Below are 18,892 nucleotides of genomic sequence, written 5' to 3'. Positions count from 1 at the left end.
CTTCCTGCTGAACGACTCTAACATACCCACAATACCCCCGCCGTTGGGCGATTCCGAACCTTATTCCGATCGGCAATTTCGGCCGGCTCCCCATACTTCCCCTCACCAGCAGTGTGCAGCAGAATACCCCTCTGTCCTGTATATCATAGTCTTGCTGCTCTTCCAAATTGACCTGCATCTTGAACGTTTCTAAACATTAGCGTTCCATACAATCATCACCAAAAGCTACACCACTGCTAAATTTCGCTCTACCCAGGTTTTTGACCTTATCAAAAACGGCAAGATGGCGTCTGCACCACTCATAGCTGACTGGCAAGCATTGGCCAAATCAAAACGAGAATCAGTCTTCGCCAAAATCCCAAAAGACTGGCTTCTCCCCACATCTCAGACATCTCAATACACTGAAACCTCAAGCATCTCTGTACTAGATGTACCTCGAACATGTGGTATTTTGACGGAGAAAGAGCTGGAAATCACCGAGAATTATGATGCTACAGATCTGGTCAAGATGATGGCTGAGAGGCAGTTAAAGAGCACGGAAGTGGTGATGGCATTTTGCAAGAGAGCGGCAGTCGCACAGCAGTGTCTCAATTGTCTTACAGAGATTATGTTCGACGAGGCATTGGCTAGGGCGAGAGAGTGTGACGAGTATTTGGAGAAAGAGGGAAAGGTGCTAGGACCACTGCACGGGCTACCTATCAGTCTGAAGGTGTGTGTGTGAATTACAAACGGAAGGCGCTATCAGCAACCCTTTCGGCGTTCAGAACTCGTAGTCCCAAAACACCGGCTTGTACCTGTTACTGAAATGATTCTGACAGGACTCTTTCAACGTGCGGGGCGTACAAGCAACACTTGGATATGTATCCTTCATCCCGCATCCCCCGGCCGTCACGAACTCGGCCTTGGTCACCGTCCTACACTCCCTCGGTGCAGTCTTCTATTGCAAAACCAATCTCCCCCAAACCATGATGACAGCAGACAGTCAAAATAACATCTTTGGGCGTACCTTGAATCCCAATAAACTATCGCATACCGCTGGCGGCTCCACTGGTGGTGAGGGCGCACTCATTGCCATGAAAGGCAGCATAATGGGTGTAGCCACAGATGTTGCCGGCTCGAACCGCATTCCCGCCATATGCTGTGGCGGCGCCTCTCTGAAACCCACGGCAGGCCGCGTTCCCTTCGCCGGTGGAGCAGCGGTCGGTCGTCTGGGCTCTCCCGGCTCAGTACCCGTAGTCATTGGCCCCTGCGGCCGCACCACCCGCGACTTTGCCCTATTTCTCCAATCCGTGAGTAGTACACAGCCTTGGCGTCTCGATCCGAATAGTCTGAACGTACCCTGGCGTTCTGTGCAGCCTTCCACGCAACCCTTACGCTTTGGACTAATCCGTGGCTGCAAAGAACGACCTTTGCATCCACCCATTGCCCGAGCGCTACACTCTACGGCTATGAAACTGAAGGCTAAGGGACACGAGATTGTACTTTTGGACGAGAAGATACCAGATCTGTACCAGACATCCATGCTGGCGTGGAAATTCTTCATGCTTGACCCCTGCAAAACACCTTTCCAGTACATCAAGGCGAGCGGTGAGCCGCTCATACCATCGATCGCAACATGCGGATTCCCTGAATTGAAGGATTGGCAAGCGAGTCTGGATGAGCTGTGGGATATGAATGTAGAGAAGGGCCGTATACTCAATCAGTTCCACAAACTCATGGTTGGTGAGCTAGCAGAAGGAGGCACTATGCAGAAAGGACTTGATGCGATTCTCATGCCAGGATATCAAAGCGTGGCACCAAAACATGACACTTATGGTCTGCCAATCTACACCGTCGTCGTCAATCTGCTCAATTATCCAAGCGGCATTCTGAACGTGGGCAAGGCTGACAAGGAGCAAGACAAGGAGTTCGTGAAGGAGGGTGTGATATACGAGCCCCCATGTAAGTCCTTATTCGTTTACCCCCAAGGCTTGAGTGGAAAGAGGAAGTTTCAAGTGTGAGTTTGAATTGACGTGAAGACAGATGAGCCAGAGGAGTGTGAAGGTTTACCAACGCATGTACAGATTGTAGGAAAGAGTATGATGGATGAGGAGCTAGTCGAGATAATGAAGGTAGTAGAGAAGCTTCTGTAATCACAGAGATATACTATACTAGCTAACAAGTCTATTCACCTATACAATTCATGTACACAATTCACGTAACGTGGCGGATAAGCGAGTCGCGCACCCCACTGTAACGGTTCGAGTACCTACCGAACCAACATCCGAAAGAGATCCGAACATGGGCACGAACTAGCCTAGGGCAGATCTGCTGATATAAAACCCCACCCGTTCTCCATAGTAGCTCAATAGATTTTTGATATCCTTTCGTACAAGGCCTATAGGTGTCTATTCGAACTAAGGCTCGTTTAATGTCCCACGCACTCCCATATGCCTCTAAGTGACGCTACTGCCGATACTGATCCGAGTAGTCTTGCCTGCGCCGTTACACCCACCAACTTTCTTACTCTAGTACACTTGCCACTATCATCGCTCCACGCCACGTTATTAAATTACTCCTAACTGAATTAGTTATGTAGCTTGCTATTTAATCTCTTAACTCTGATTAAACTTTAAAAGGCTGCTACGAAACTTAATCTTTAACATACCTAAATTAGTGTTACGCGATTAGCGCGCTAGGAAACGCGCGAGACGCAATTACTAGCCTAACTTAAAAAAGCTTACTTAGATAGAAGAGAAGGTAATTATAAGCTATATACTGAATCTAGATTAGCGTAGATTTGCGCCTATCTACGCTGCTATACATAATATAGCTAATAAGCTACTAGCTATACGTAGTGTTAGAGATATAAGCTAATCAGCTAATCTCTAACATAATCCGGGTGATCAGCACGATACTCGGATTCTTTAGTCCACTAATCTCTAAACAATTTATCTATCTATTACGTCTATAGATACGTAATCTACTATAAGATAGATTCTTCTAGAATCTAGTATAGCTAATATATATAGTAGTTGTTATGGGCGGAGAGGCCTAGCGAACGAGTATGCTTCTACCTATCGTACAGAAGCTAAAAGATGAGAAAAAGAGAGGATAACTAAGTACAGGCTTCTCTTATACTTACTCGCTTCTAATTACGTATCTATACGGAAGATATATCACGTGGTTATTAACTACGTGATCTCTTTAGTAGAGATTATAGGCGCAGCTCTTTATAATACTCCCCTCCTCTACTTATATAGATATATTTACGTTTATTTATTTCTCTAGAAGTGCGCAGCTGCCTAACTTACGGTAGAGTGGCGGCGTCTATTTACTCTAGTAAAGGAGAATTTCTACTAGAGTAAACGCTCTCTCTATATAATATATAGAGCTGCTATCTCTTTTCTCTAGCTTTTCTTTCTTTATACTAATTTAATTTAACTCTACTACTATATAAGTTTCTTCTTATCTTCTAGCTATACTTATATAATACCGCCTAAGGCGTAACTACCTCCTTATAGTATCTAGACTAACGTAAATACTAATAGTTTATAGTTTTGCACTAGTAGTAGCCCTAATAATACTATTAATAACGTAGCTAACTAAATCTTTAATGCTACTTACTAAGCTCTAACTTATACAACGCCTAGTGCTATACTACTAACTTTTAATATACTAGGCGCTATTAACTTAAATAAGTATTATATCTAGTTTATTTTTAATTAGTGCGTTATAGATAAGCTACGCTGTATTTACGCGGTTACTTCTATACGTAATGCTTCTCTAACTTCTTATATAGCTAGTACTAACTTATATAGAAGAATATTCGCTATATATTTAACTACTTCTATCGTTCTCGCGGTAATAGTCTATATAATACTATCTTTAGTCTAGGTTTTTATAACTACTCGCCTATAATCGCGCGTATAACTATTACTACTTAATAGATTTTTATTAGCTATCTATTTTATCTTAAGGCCTTTATTATATATAGCTGTAGCGCTCTTAACGTAACTTTTTATATAAATAATTACGCTACTATCTTATAAAGCGAAAAGAAGTTTACTATATTTACTAGCTATATATCTATTACTAGTAAGTAAAGTGGGGTCTACTCTAACTACGTCTAGTAAGATTATAGAGCTTATTATAGTATTACTTAGTAGATAGTCTCTTATATAGAAGATAGGCGTAAGAGGCTCTCTAGTAGTTCTAGTAGTAGTAGCTAGTATAGTCGTCCGGCTGCGAGTAGTACTAAGAACCTCTTACTTATAGAGTAGGTAAGCTTACCTCTACTAGTTTCTTCTAAGTCGTCTATTAGGTTATTATCTAGGTTAGGTATAGAATAACTATAACTATAGGGTGGTAGTATTAGTAAGGTAGGCGGTAGGCTCCTATATAGGCTCGTTATAGCCCGCCTAATAGATAAGATATTCTATTTACTTATACCTTATTCTCTCGTCTATAATATCTTATACTATCTACTCTAAGTATTTTTTATTATTCTTATTATCTTATATAACTATAGCTGCTAAGCTAGCGTTGTCTATTTACTATAATAGAAATAAGTTATTAGCTACTAGACGGAGCTTATCTATATAGTAAGTTTTCGTTTCTTATAGTATAGCTAACTCTACCTAGTAGAAATCTTATACGCGAGCGATCTAGAACTTAGCGCTTTTCTAATTAAGTTTCTTACTACTTCTAGTTGTACGTACGTTACGTAAGTCTAGCTATATCTAGTCTTCTACGTAATAGGTAGACGCTAGTCTATAGGACTTATTAGTTTATTATTCTTACTTTTATTAGGCGTATGTTATAGTAGATATAGCCTAGTTAGTAGTATTACTAATTATCTAGATAATATCCTTTATAGCTTCTTCTACTTCGTTAGCTTATATAACTATTTAGGGCTAAAGAAAAGAAGTATTATAGTAACTATAGTAGAGAAAAAAGAGTAAAACTTCTATTATTATATTTATATAGGAGTTAAGTATAAGTTCTAGAAGCGAGTAGAGTTATAACTAGTTATCTTAATTATAGTTACAGAAAATCTATATAACTACTTCTATATCGCTATTAGCGTACTCTATTATTCTATCTATTTATAGGTAGTAGGCTGTTAAGAGATTTCTTTAGATACTAAGTAACTAGTAGACTTACTTCTAAAGAGAGCTAGTAAATTAAAGTCTATAGTCAGACGTAATAGATTATAGAAAGCTATAGTACTAGTAGACTTTTTATATAAAGGTCTAGGCGACGTCTATTATTTTAATCTTATCTATAGAGATTAGTATAATGCTTTTACTTAGTCTATCCTTTACTACTATAAAGTTAGTTTTTTCTTAAGAGCTAAGTAAACCTATAATAAAGTTAACTATTAGATATTACTACGTACGGCTAGGTATAGGTAATAGTTTTAAGTACCTATATTTTCTATCTCTTTAGAGAGAGCTTTTTCTATATAGCTCGCAGTTCTATACGTAATAGCGTATATTAGTACTTATATTTAGCTAATACTATTCTCTTATAATGATCCTATATATTTCCTCTTATCTAGAGTATTCTATTAGTAGAGATAGATACGCTATTTAGATAACTCCTATCTAAAATAGTTTATATTTAGGTACCTATACTCTATTACGCTAGTATAGCTTATCTTTAGCGTTAATTATATAGTCGCCTAAGAAGATAGTAATCTTATAGGAGCTTAGAGAAGATTATTTTCCTTCTTATATAGCTACTCTTACTTTTTAGTATAGAGAATCTACTTACGTAGTATTATTCTAATAGTCTTATATAAGCGTAGAAAAGTACGGTAGTTAAGGTAGCGTAATAGATACTAAAGGTAAAGTATTTCTCTAAGTAGTAGTAGTGTCTTGTATAAGCATAATCGTAATCTTCTTCTAGGCCTAAGCTAGCACTAATATAGTAAATTCCCTTAATACTAAATACTCGTTTAGATTATTCTTCTATATATTTTAGTCTTATCTAGATAAAGCGTCCGCCTATATATTTTCCTTACTAGAGCGATAGTAGAGTTTTATATTTAAAAAGTAGGCTAGTTCTAAGTTCTATTATACGTATCGTTTAGAGAGCTTTTACTTATAAGTAAAGCATTTAAGATTCTTATAGTCTATTACTACCTTAAACTCTTATACGCCTTATAATTTAGTATTCTACTCTTTAAAGTAGTAGATTACTACTAGTAGCTTTTTATTATAAATTAGGTAGTTTACTTTATATACTAGTAGCTTTTAAGAGAAGTAAGCAATTATACGTAAAATATCTTCATTATCTTCTTATAAGAGTATAGCGCCTATTACTTATCTAAATAAGTTATATTCTACTAAAATCCGCCTATCTAGGTTAAAAGTAGCTAGCATCTTATTAGAGAGAAAAGCTTTCTTAAGAGCAGTAAAGCTTAGCTCTTAGTCTTAGCCTAATTTAAATTTAGCGTCTTTTCTTATTAACTATATAAGAGGTTCTATAAGTCTTAAAAAGTTAGGGATAAATCTATAATAGAAATTAGCAAATCTAAAGAACCTTCTTACGCCTTATATAGTAGCTAGAGCTTCCTATTCTTAAATAGCTCTTATTTTTTTAGTATCTATTAAGACGCTCTTTCCTACTTTAAGGATAAATTCTAAGTATTTCGTACGTTAGACGTTAAATTCGCACTTCTTAAGTTTAAGCTATAGCCCTATAGCTTATAGACGCTTAATTACTTATTATATATATATCTATAATATTAAGATATTAAGCTATCTATATAGATTAAGATATTATCTAAGTAGGTAGAAGCGAAATCATCTAGAAACTCGCGTAGCGTCTAGTTAATATAGCGCTAGAATGTACTAGAGGCGTTAGTAAGCCTAAAAGAAGTAACTAGCTACTTATACGATCTAAACTAAGTATAGAAAGTAGTTATCTATTCTTAGCCTTCTATAATCTAGATTTTATAGAAGGTAGCCGTAATATTAAACTTTATATACTACTTTACTTATCTAACTTAATTTAGCGTCTCCTATATAAGAGGTAGAGAATAATAATTCTTATAAGTTAGCGCATTTAAGGCGTAGTAGTCTACGCAGAATCTTAGTCCTCCCTTAGGTTTCTATATAAAGAGAACTAGTAACGTAGTAGAGAAGTTACTTACGCGGATAAACTCTTTCTTAAGTAACTTATATAATATCTTATCTAGTACTAGAAGTTTATCTCTAGATATATTATAGAGAGGTTTATATAAGACTTCTAGCAGCTTCCTATTATCTTTAGAGATTAGTTTAATCTTATAGTTAACGTCTAGACCTTATAGAGATAAGAGCTTATCTTCTTTCTTTAGAGTATATAAAGAGACGTACAGTTGTAAGTATAAAGAAAGAGACTTAGTTACTTCTACTATAGTTAGCTACGTCTTTAAATAGAGAGCTTTCTTAATATCTTAGAGACTAGTAGCGAAGACTTATAGAGCTAGCTGTTTTTAGCTTTATTATACGTAGGCCTAAAAGGCGGCTACTAAGATTATAGTAAAGTTCTATAATAGTTTAGTTCTCTCTATACTAGGTATGAAGAGATTATAACGTAGAAGAAGAAGTGTCTATCTAACTATATTAATAACACCTCTTATATCTTTAAGCTATATTTTCCCTAAAATAATATTATACTCGTACGTGGACGTAGTAATAAAAGCAGCTACTTTTTACATAATTCCTCTAATATCTATAGTAAATTAAGTAATAGCTTATATAGTACTTTTTTAGTTATTAATACCTTTAATTTCTCTAGTAGAGATAGATACACATAGTAGATTAAGTTCTCGTATAAGTCTTTTACATACTATTATATAAGTGCAGCACCTATTATTAATTATAGTAGTAGCGTTTTTTATAAGATTAATAATTACGTCTATAGATATTAGCTAAGTAGACTTTAGTTAGTAAAGTAGCTCTTAAATAAGTTATACGACCTACTTATCCTACTTTAGCTACCTTAGTTAGCGCTTTTAGACTAGAGCTCTTCTTTTCCCTTATCTAAGCTCTTATCTTCTAAGGTAGTAGTTAGAACTTTTATTATAATCTCTAGCTTACGCGTGCGCTTTAGAACTATTACTTTATACTACTATATAAGATAGCCGTAGATACTATAATATAGGCAGCTACTCTTCTTTTTATATTAAGCGATTTAGCTTTATATACTCTAGTACTTATTCCTTATATAAGAGCGCATAGCGCCTATATTAGACGTCTAGTCTATTTTATCCACGGCAGCTAAATTAGCCGTAGAGAGAAAAGTAGAGTAGAAGAGCGCATTAGATAAGAGTTAGTTAATTACCTTAAGATTTTTCTAAGTGCTCCTAAGTCAATGCATAAAGGCGTCGTACGTCTCGTTTAGAGGAGGCTAGTACCTAGCTTAGTAACGAAGTAGCTTCCTATTAAGGGAATTCTTAAAGTAGTTAATTTTTAACGCTTCGTTATCTTATTCGAAACTAGCTTTATTAAACTTTAGATTAAAAGCTCGTACGTAGAGAAGAAACTCGCCTTTCCCTTACTTAGTTATATAGAGATACTATAGAGCTTTTTACTTAATTAAAGAGTCTTTAAAGAACGCGTCTAGTTACTTCTAAAGCTTACTAAGGTAAGATAATAAGTTTCTACTTATAAAGTCTTATATATAAGTCTATAATACTAAAAAGGCTAGTTCTCCCGTACGGGAGATTATATAGTAAGCTTAGTAGAACTCTATAGAGTAAGCCTAGTAATCTACTAATAGTTTTATATAAATCTATATCTTCTACTACGTATATTCTTCGTACGAGCCTTTTTTAAAGAATCTAATATTAGAGAGTCTAGCTTTCCTAAACTCTTATACGGGCGTAGGCGTAGCTAAAGACTAGTAAGAAGATTACTAACTTTCTATATTTAGCGTAAGATTAGGAGTCTATACGTTAGAGGTAGCTTACCTCTATACTATATAGAGAAAAAGAGCTTTTATCTCTTAGAGTTCTTCTTATACGCCTTTAGCATTCTTAAGTCTTATAGCTATCTAGTCTAGATTTCGTTAGAGTAGATTATTTATTATATTAAGTTAGCTCTAGCTTTCTACGAGCTCCTCGTACGATAGAGGCCTTAGTAGAGCGTTACTAGATTCTAGGTTTAGCGTAGGCTTATATAGCCCTATCGTTATATCTTATTAGTTTTATATTCTTAATTCTCTCTCGCTTTATATAAGAGAAAAGAGTAAGGAAGGTTAAGATAATCTTTTAGCTTATATTATAGGCAGAGAGGCCTAGCGAATAAGTATACTTCTACCTATTATATAGAAGCTAAAAGATAAGAAAAAGAGAGAATAACTAAGTATAGGCTTCTCTTATACTTACTCACTTCTAATTACGTATCTATATAGAAGGCATATTACGTAGTTATTAACTACGTGATCTCTTTAGTAGAGATTATAGGCGCAGCCCTTTATAGTAGTAGAATAGCTAGTAGATAGAAAGTAGAGCAGATTATAAGAATAGATTAGACTACTAGATTAGTTCAATCTAATTCTTATCTCTCTCCCCTAGTATTATTTCTCTCTTTTTATCCTAGAACCTATTAATTCACTACCTCTAAGTCTATTACTAGATAAGTAGACGACTCTATCTCTAAGCTAGCTATAGAATAAGTAGCACCCTCTTTATTTTAATAGGTTATAAGCCTAGATTACGCGTTTAATTAAAGGTTCTAGTAAAGTCTACTATAAAAGGCTTAGCGTTTACGTAAGACCTAGTACTATTTAGGCTAGATTCTTAGTAAGAGCTAGGGTAATAATAAGAGTTAAGAGATAACTACGGCTAAAGAAGCTGAAAAACTCTAGATACTAGGTTTATCTAAAGCTAGATTAGCTAATTATAATATATTAATCTATATTGATTAGTAGCTAGAGTTCTTTATAGAAAGAATAGTAACTGCGATAGTATTAGCATATATATAAGCTTATTAGCTGATCTAGAATAATAGTTTAAAATAGCTAATAGTATCTTCAAAGTACTAAAGCTTAAAGGGAGCTTAAATTTTGATATATAGGTACTGCGGATTTAATCTATTCTTATTTAGTAAGATTAAGCTAATATAATAAATATAGATCTATCTAATCTTATATTAGATTAATATCTAGATACGTTTAATAAATTGAAAGAAAAGGAATTAAAGGCGCTAGCTATGATTAGACGAAGTCTCGAAGACGGACCACTATTTTAGACGAAGGAGTATACTAGTCCAGTAGAGCTATAGAATAATCTTAAAACTCTATACTCTTAGAAAGGGTTTAGCTCTAATTTCTTAATCTATAAAGATTTAATTAATACTATACTCGTAAGCTGCTAAAATAACGTTGAAATCTATCTTTAAAAGCTATTAAGGCTTACTCTAAGCTTGAAACCTTATAAAATTAAACTGCCCGATTAATTCATTACTACGCTAATACTTATTAATTTGAGTTTAGAATTTAATTATCTCACTACTGCGATCCCGCAAGACTTTAGATTAAATAAAGAAATTGATCTTAAAATGATGTGCAGCTAGATTATTGACAAATCTAGACGGCTTAGATCTATTAAGAATAGCTCTAGCAGCTTAAATAGCTCGATTTAAAGGAGCTATATTAAATCTTATCGATCTAATCCATCCTATCAATCCGATCTATTCAATTAATCCAATCTATACCATCAATCTAATTATAGATTCGATTAATTATATTAATCTTATTAATCTAAGAATATAGAAATGTCCTTATTAACTTAGAAATCTAATAGAAGCTCGAAGCACTGCAGCTACTGCAGAAGAAATAGGTATCTAGTTAATTAATGTTAGTAAAAAGATCTATCTAAGCGCACCAACTAGAGCATATTTAAATTAGAAGAAGCTCTATCTACGATTATATTAGTAGACTAAAATATTGCTGATATTAATACTACTAGATCTATCTAATCTACGAAATCTATTAAGTGAATACTAGATAGTGGAGCTAGTGCGTATATCTGCTGCGATTAAACTCTATTCTGGAATCTTACTAGTGTATCTAATATCTATATTAAATAGAGTAATATAGGAACACTACTACTAGTAATAGCTAAAGGAGAAGTACTAATTATATTTACTAGCACTAGTAGATTAGTAGTGCTAAAAGAAGTACTCTTTGTACTAGACTTTTAAGTTAATCTATTAAGTCTCTATTAAGTAGTCTAAAAAGGAGTAGAATTCTAATTTGCTAAGAACTATAGTCTAATTACTTATTCTAGTAAGATACTAGCTAAGGGATAATACGCTCGAAAGATCGCGATCTTTACTACGATTAGTAATATCTATTAAACTAATTAGATCTATGTAGAGATTAATAACTTAGTATAATTAATTAATTAGTTAGATTAGCTAAATCTCTTTAATTAATCAAGCCTATTAGATCAGATAAGTCTAATATCTAATATATCGAATCTATCTAAATAATTAGATTTATTAGAGATATTAGAACAGCTTAATTAATTAAAATCTATTAATTAGAATAATTAGATATCTCTACTATACTAACGTTTCGGCCATATTAGAAAAATAAGCCTAAATAAGCTTCGTGAAAATACTAATAGTATTAGATTAAAGACTAAGACTAGTAACTTATTTAGCAATTGCGAGATATGCTTAAAAAGTAAATTTGCTAGTAAAATAAGCAGAGATTTAATCTTAACTCTAATTAATAATTTTGGCGATCTTATCTACTGCGATCTAGGAGGGCCTAGTAAGCTAAAAACGAATAAGGGCTATAGGTACTATATAACCTTTCTTAACTACTATACTAAGTATCTAGAAGTTAATCTTCTTACATCTAGATTAGAGCTTATAACACTAGTTAAAGCTTTTATTAAACGAGCTAAGGTATAGGATTTAAAGTAGATTAAGCTTATCTAATTAGATAATGAGCTAAATACGAAGGATCTACAGAAGCTCTTAAATAGAAATGGTTTTAAACTCTGATTTACCCCTCTATTTAACATAGGAGGTAAATGTAGTGCTAAACGGATCAATTAAATACTATTTAATAAAAAAGAGCTCTACTATTCAAATCTAAAATGCTAAATAAGCTATAGGTAGGAGCGTTACTCTTAGTAGTATATCTATATAATAGAACGCTATATAGTTCTATTAGCTTTCAAACACTATTTAAAGCTAAATATAGATATAAGCTAAATATCAGCAATATTAAAATCTAGGGATCTCTAGTATATTGAAAAGAGCTAAAAGAATTCGTTAGTAAACTTAATTCTTAAGTTTAGCTATACTATCTTACTAGCTATCTTAGTAGTAATCTATATCGACTAATTAATCTAAAGTTAAATAAGATTATAACTACGAGAGATGTGAGAATACCTTAAGGAGTGTTTAATAATTAAGCTCACGATTATAAATCGCAACTCGAAATTGATTAAGAAACTAATTAAGAAACTAATTAAATCTCTATCAAAAGAGAGATTAGATAAAGACGTTAAAAATTGATTAATCTACTAATTAATCTACTAATTAATAGAGAATAGTTATAAAGAATCTAATTATTCTAATTAAGAACAGAGCTAGAACAGCCGTATTAGCTCTATCCACCAAAGTTTCAATAGAGAAAATTATTCTAGAGAAGATCTTATTTACCTCTAAGGATATCACTAATCTAAAATACTACGCTTAAGTTCTTAAATACGCTAATAGGGATTAATATCTATTAGTAATGCAGAAAGAGCTAGATTAACTACAGAAGAATAACACCTAGACGCTCGTGCTAAGGCCTACTAGCTATCTAGTTCTTAAAGGTCGTTAGGTACTTAACTAAAAAACTAATAAAATAATAACTATATCTTTAAAGCTTATTAGGTAGCAAAAGGATTTTAATAAGAATTTAGCGTTAACTATTAAGAAACGTTCGCTAATACTACTAGGCCTAATCTTATTAGATTGCTAATAGCGATAGCTACAGCTTAAGACTAGATTATTTAAAGCTAGAATATTAAATAAGCTTTCCTAAATGCTCTTATTAATACTATAATATTTATTGAGTAACTAGAAGGATTTTCAGATCTATAATACCCTCAGCACGTCTATCTACTTAATAAGGCACTATACGGATTAAAATAAGCTAGTAGATAATAGTAGAAGCTACTAGTAAGCCTACTAGGCTAATTAGAATTCTAACCTCTATCTATTAATACAGCTATATATATTAATTGCGATTAGAAGATTATAATCACTACTTATATAGACGATCTACTTATATTTAGAGAAAAAGAGTAAAAAATTAAGAATCTATTCCGCGATCTATTAGATATATTAGATCTAGAGATTAAAGATCTAGGTAATGTTTCTAAGTTTCTTAGTATCTAAATTATTAGATTAGATCGATTAATCAACATCACCTAAGAGAGCTATCTTTAAAGGCTACTTATCCGTTTTAACAAAGAGAACGTTAAACTAAGGTAAATACCTCTTTAATATAGTATAAAGCTTAGTAAAAACGATTAGATAGCGATAGTAAAAGATACTAATCTATTTTAATAATAAATTAGCTCTCTAATCTACTTATCTACTTTTACTTAGCTAGATATGACTTACGTGGTTAATCTTCTATCTAGATTTATAGCTAATCTAAGTCTAGAGTATTTTAGCAGTCTCGATTACCTCTAGGGATATCTATCTTAATTAAAGCAGATTGGACTACTCTACTAACTTAATACTAGCTCCTAAGCTAGATCTATTCAGTTAGATTAATCTATATTAGTTAGATTAGATTAGATTAAGCTAATCGGATCTACGGATGCAGATTGGGGCGGTGATCTTAATAGTCGAAGATCTACGATAGGATATATAGTTTAGCTTTAACTAAATAAGAACTACTATATAATTTTATAGCTATCAAAGCTATAACTAATAGTAGCTCTATTAAGCGCAGAAGCCGAATTCATGGCATATCGCAAATTAACTAAATAGAGTATCTATCTAATCTAATTTATTAAAGAGATTAAATAACTATTTGATATACTATTAGATGGAACTGTTATAATATACTCTAATAGCTAGAGTGCGATCTAGCTATCTAAAAATCCCACCTACTACGCCAGAACTAAATATATCGATATTTAATACTATTTCGTACGTGAGAAGGTAGAGGCCAAACAGATCTAGCTACAATATTAAAATACTAGCTACCTACTAACGTGTTCCACTAGGAAGCTGGACACACTAGTAAGCTGGACACCCTACCTAACCTAACCCAACGCTTGACACAACCACCACTATGCCGCGATAATAAAGTGCTTAATTAACTTCTTATAAAAGCAGAATAAGTCTTACTATAGCATCCTATTATAATAATAAAAAACAGCCTATCCGTGCGCTTACGAAAGCGTATAACGTACTAAAGTCAACTCTATATACGCGTATCTATGGTACTTAGCCATAATTAGATACTCCGTCTATTAGGCGTAAGCTATTATCTATTAAGGAGCACTCTCTTATTCAGTAGATTCTAGAGCTAGATCGGCGTAGCTTTCTGCCCTATATTATCGACGTGCGACGGATAGCAGACACTCTACTTGCTGCGCGTGGTTAAGATCCCCCTCTATAACCTATAGGCAAGAACTAGGTATCACGCTTTATTTAGAGCCAGCCAGAGCTTTAGACAAAGTAGACTAGAAGATTAAGTAGCTAGCGCGCCCACTGCGAGGATCCTACTGTGATTACAGCCTAGTTTAAGCTAGTAGAGGAGACGCGCTAGACGTACGGCATTCTCGACTAAGATATCTATAACTTTAACGAGACTAGGTTCGCTATAGGCGTCGCTAGGACGTTAAAAGTAGTTATAAGCTTTGAAAGAGTTGGTTGGGCAGTCGTCGTACAGCTAGGTAATCGCGAGTAGGTAATAGTTATTAAGTGCGTTAATGCGTCTGGCTGGTCTTTACTACTATTTGTAATTCTATCTAGTAAAGTCTACTAGAACAGCTAGTATCGCGACCTCCCTCTTAACTGGACTATCGGCGTCTTAGATAATAGCTAGATAATAGACGAGCTTGGTGTAGAGTAGATAAAGCATTTTAACTAGTATACAGCCGCTCGTACGGCTAAAGTCTATTGTCTTCTTATTCTAGACGGCCACAGTAGCTATGCTATGCTAGAGTTTAACTAGTACTACGCTAAGAACAAGATTATCACTCTCTATATGCCACCTTATACCTCTTATCTTCTCTAGCTACTTAATATAAGCTGCTTCTTACCGCTAAAGCGCGCGTATAGGCGTGAGATTAAGGAGCTCGCTCGCTAAGGCGTTAACTATATTAATAAGATAGACTTCCTTACAGTCTATACATAGATCTAGCTAATAGTATTTACTTAATAGAATATTTAAGCTAGCTTTCGGGCGACTAGGCTTCTCCCTTCTTATCTAGATCGTGTCCTATTATTACTTACTATCGTTAGGATACTATCTCCACCATAGATAACTATAGATAATAACGCTATAATATAGGTAGAAACACCGTATATAGTAGCCTAGCTTTAGTAGTAGGCAAAGCTTCTTTAAGAACGACTCTATTAGGAATTATAAAGCCTAATAAGCCGGCTTTTACGCTAGGTTATTAAAGGCTATTAAATAGCGATGCAGTTAGTAACTATACTTACTAAAGAAAATAAGAAACTACGTGTAGCTAATTAGCGTCAAAAACAAAAGTAAGATAGACGGCGTTAATATATTGCTTCTAGTGGAGTGCTCTAGGCTTAGTAGGCTTAGCAGCTTACTACAGAGATAGAAAGAGTAGTTACGGAGGTTAAGCAGGGTGAGAGCAGTTAGCGACGACAGCGCGCGCCGCCGACGTGTACTAAGTGCTATATTTAAGAGCATACTCGGACTACCTGTAAAACTAGATATTAAATCGTATTTCTTAATCTTATCTTATTTTATTGCGTTGTTGTGAATCAATTGCACAGAAAGTGGCGTTAGGTTAGGTGGGGTGTCTAGCTTACTAGTGTGTCTAGCTTACTAGTGGAACACGTTAGCTAATTGTCTTACGAAGGCGACAAACGCTAAGAAGATTTAAGATTTTCTATTACAAGCAAATTTAATAGATATATCTCAGATCTTAGCTGCCTAGCTTAAAGGGGCGTGTTAGAGATATAAGCTAATTAGCTAATCTCTAATATAATCCTGGTAATTAGTACGATACTCGGATTCTTTAGTCCACTAATCTCTAAATAATTTATCTATCTATTACGTCTATAGATATGTAATCTACTACTAGATAGATTCTTCTAGAATCTAGTAAAGCTAATATATATAGTAGTAGAATAGCTAGTAGATATAAAGTAGAGCAGATTATAAGAACAGATTAGACTACTAGATTAGTTTAATCCAATTCCTATCTCTCTTCTCTAGCATTATTTCTCTCTTTTTATCCTAGAACCTATTGATTCGCTACCTCTGAGTCTATCGCTAGACAAGTAGATAACTCTACCTCTGAGCTAGCTATAGAACAAGTAGCACCCTCTTTATTTTAACACGTAGTACTAGCTACGTTAGGCAGAAGTGGCTAGCTAACTTTATTAGGCGTATAGGCTCTCTTATAACGCGTTTTAATTAAGCGTATAATAAGTAGAGAGCTTTATATAAAGATCTAGCTCTAATTAAGAGCTAGTTTAAGCTTATAGAGTAGATATAGGCTAAGTAAAGTATCTATAATAAAGACGTCTATAACTTTAATAAAGCTAGCTTTATAATAGATAAGATTATAACTTAGCTTATTATAATAGCGTTAGAGAGAAGAGGCTAGCTAAAGGTAGTTAAGCTAGGTAATCGTAAGTAGGTAATACTAATCGCAGCGATTAATGTAGCTAGCTAGTTAGTTCTACTACTTCTTATCTTCGCTAGCTAATATTACCTATCTACCTAGTATAAGGTAGAGATCCTACGTGAGTAGGTAATCGCAGTTAGTAATAATAGCTAGATAAATAATAAGCTAGGCGTTATATAGCTAAATTACTTTATTACTTCTATAATAACTCCCGTTATTAGTATATATCGTCTACTTATTCTTAACAGTTATAAGAGCTACTAGTCTCTTAAATTCTAAAAGTTCTATAAAGAGAATAATATCTATACTCTCTATATAGTGCCGCACTTATCTTATCTACTCTAGTCTCCTAACGTTAGCTATTTCTCGCTATTAAATTATGCGTATAGCTAGAAGGTAGAAAGTCTAATCTACTACTATATTAACTATATTACTAAGCTTAAGTTTCTACTAGCGTTTAAGGTAGCGTTTAATTAATCCTTTATGCTAGCGAATATCTACTCTACCTTCTATAGCGTAGACCTTATTTCTCTCTAACTAGACGCTATTTGATTAAAGCTTAATATAAAGCTCTGTACGCCTACTCTACTAGCTATTCTAGAGGCTCTCTAGTAGGCTTATACGTCTAGCAACACACGTGAGCTTAAAGCTTAACTAATATTAATATACAATTACGTTTAGCGGCACTAAAGCTTATCGCTAGCTTTAATTATTATAGCAATTAACTAGCTAAAGAAAGGGGTAGAGATAATAATACTCTTAGCTAAGCTAATACATAATTAGATTACTAGCCTTAAGAGAGCTAATATAGTAGTAATAAAGCGTAGACAGCGTAAAAAAAAGCGAATATAGAAGTAAGGGGTACTAATAAAGAGAGCTAGAAAAGATCTACTTACTTAGCGCGAGGCTAATTAATAGATTACTTATAAAGAGCGTTAAGAAAGAGAGTAATTAGGTATTAGCCGCTAGGCTCTAGCGTAGTGTAGTAGGTATAGAGAGACTAGCTATAATTCGCGTATATATAAGAAAGATACTTTAGATAGTATTTAATCTACTATCTTAGTATATATAAATTTTATTTCGTTATAGTAGAGCTATATACGTAGAGAGGTGTGCAAAGTTAGTAGAGTGCGCCGCTCGCTTATACGCGCCGATTACTTATAAAACACGTTAGATTACTTTAGTAAAAGTTATATAGAGTACGCTATAGTAAAGACTTAGAGACTACTAATAACCTATTAACTTTAGAGGTAATAGCTAACAGTTAACTTAGAAAAACCTAGTGGTTCTAAGAAACTACTTTAAAAATTAGTCTAATTATAAGTTTAAACTATCTTAGAGAAGAAAGCTAATAAGCTGCTAATCTAGGAATCTCTAGAGACTTTATTACTATAAGAAGAAGAAGAAGACGAAGATAAGACGAATTTAGTACTAGTACTAACTATAAGAGACCTCTATAGGTAGACAGCTAGCTTAGTTAACTAAGTATACTAACTAACCTAGGAAAACGCTAAGCTACGGAGTAACGTAGTTCTTACTACTAAATCTCTATTAATAATAGCTAAACTACCTTCTAGTTAATTACTAAGGTATCTTTCTGTTACTTTTAAGCCTTTATATATTAAAATTATCGAACGTACACCTATAATAGGAATCTTAAGTAATAGCATAGACTCTATCTTCTTATAATAGTAAGCTTTAATAGTAGATTAACTAAAAACTAACTTAGATTACTTCTAGAGTAAGTGAGCGCGAATAGTACTAGTATAAGGCTACACTAAAAGTATTCTAAAGAGATAACTTAAACCTTAGTACTTACAGAGGGGTGACACAAATAAAACGTAATAAGAAAAGTTATAGTGTTTAAATTATTATAACTTTAGATCTAGACTAGAAAAGTCTTAATGGGATAGTGCTCTGAAAAGCTACGATCTATAAGATTTAGCTGAATAGATAGCTTTTTGCTTAGTTAGCAGTTTAAAGATATTATTTAAAGTTCAACTTAGAGTACTATAAAACGCTAACTAAAACTTAAATTTACTTAATAGTAGA

At 33.6% G+C, this 18,892-nt stretch overlaps 2 protein-coding genes across 2 annotated transcripts; both read left to right on the top strand.

The window, feature by feature from the left end:
- The first annotated feature begins 141 nt into the window (after window positions 1-141).
- On the top strand, window positions 142-2,417 carry COCSADRAFT_40335 (uncharacterized protein). The gene is made up of 3 exons (XM_007705856.1): window positions 142-709; window positions 819-1,941; window positions 2,023-2,417. Exons 1-3 carry the CDS (start codon window positions 284-286, stop codon window positions 2,130-2,132), a joined length of 1,659 nt encoding a protein of 552 aa, XP_007704046.1. The 5' UTR covers window positions 142-283; the 3' UTR covers window positions 2,133-2,417.
- Window positions 2,418-14,796: 12,379 nt separating this feature from the next.
- Window positions 14,797-17,317, top strand: COCSADRAFT_99840 (uncharacterized protein; the record flags this gene model as incomplete). Its single annotated transcript, XM_007705973.1, has 3 exons — window positions 14,797-14,912; window positions 15,826-15,829; window positions 17,234-17,317. Coding segments are annotated over 3 exons (204 nt in total), but the record flags the coding sequence as incomplete, so codon positions are not given.
- Between the last annotated feature and the right edge of the window lie 1,575 nt (window positions 17,318-18,892).

This window comes from Bipolaris sorokiniana (assembly GCF_000338995.1).
Source record: "Bipolaris sorokiniana ND90Pr unplaced genomic scaffold COCSAscaffold_15, whole genome shotgun sequence".
NCBI classification, from domain to species: domain Eukaryota; kingdom Fungi; phylum Ascomycota; class Dothideomycetes; order Pleosporales; family Pleosporaceae; genus Bipolaris; species Bipolaris sorokiniana.
Note: the sequence above shows the minus strand (reverse complement) of the source record. Positions and strands in the feature narration are given on the sequence as shown.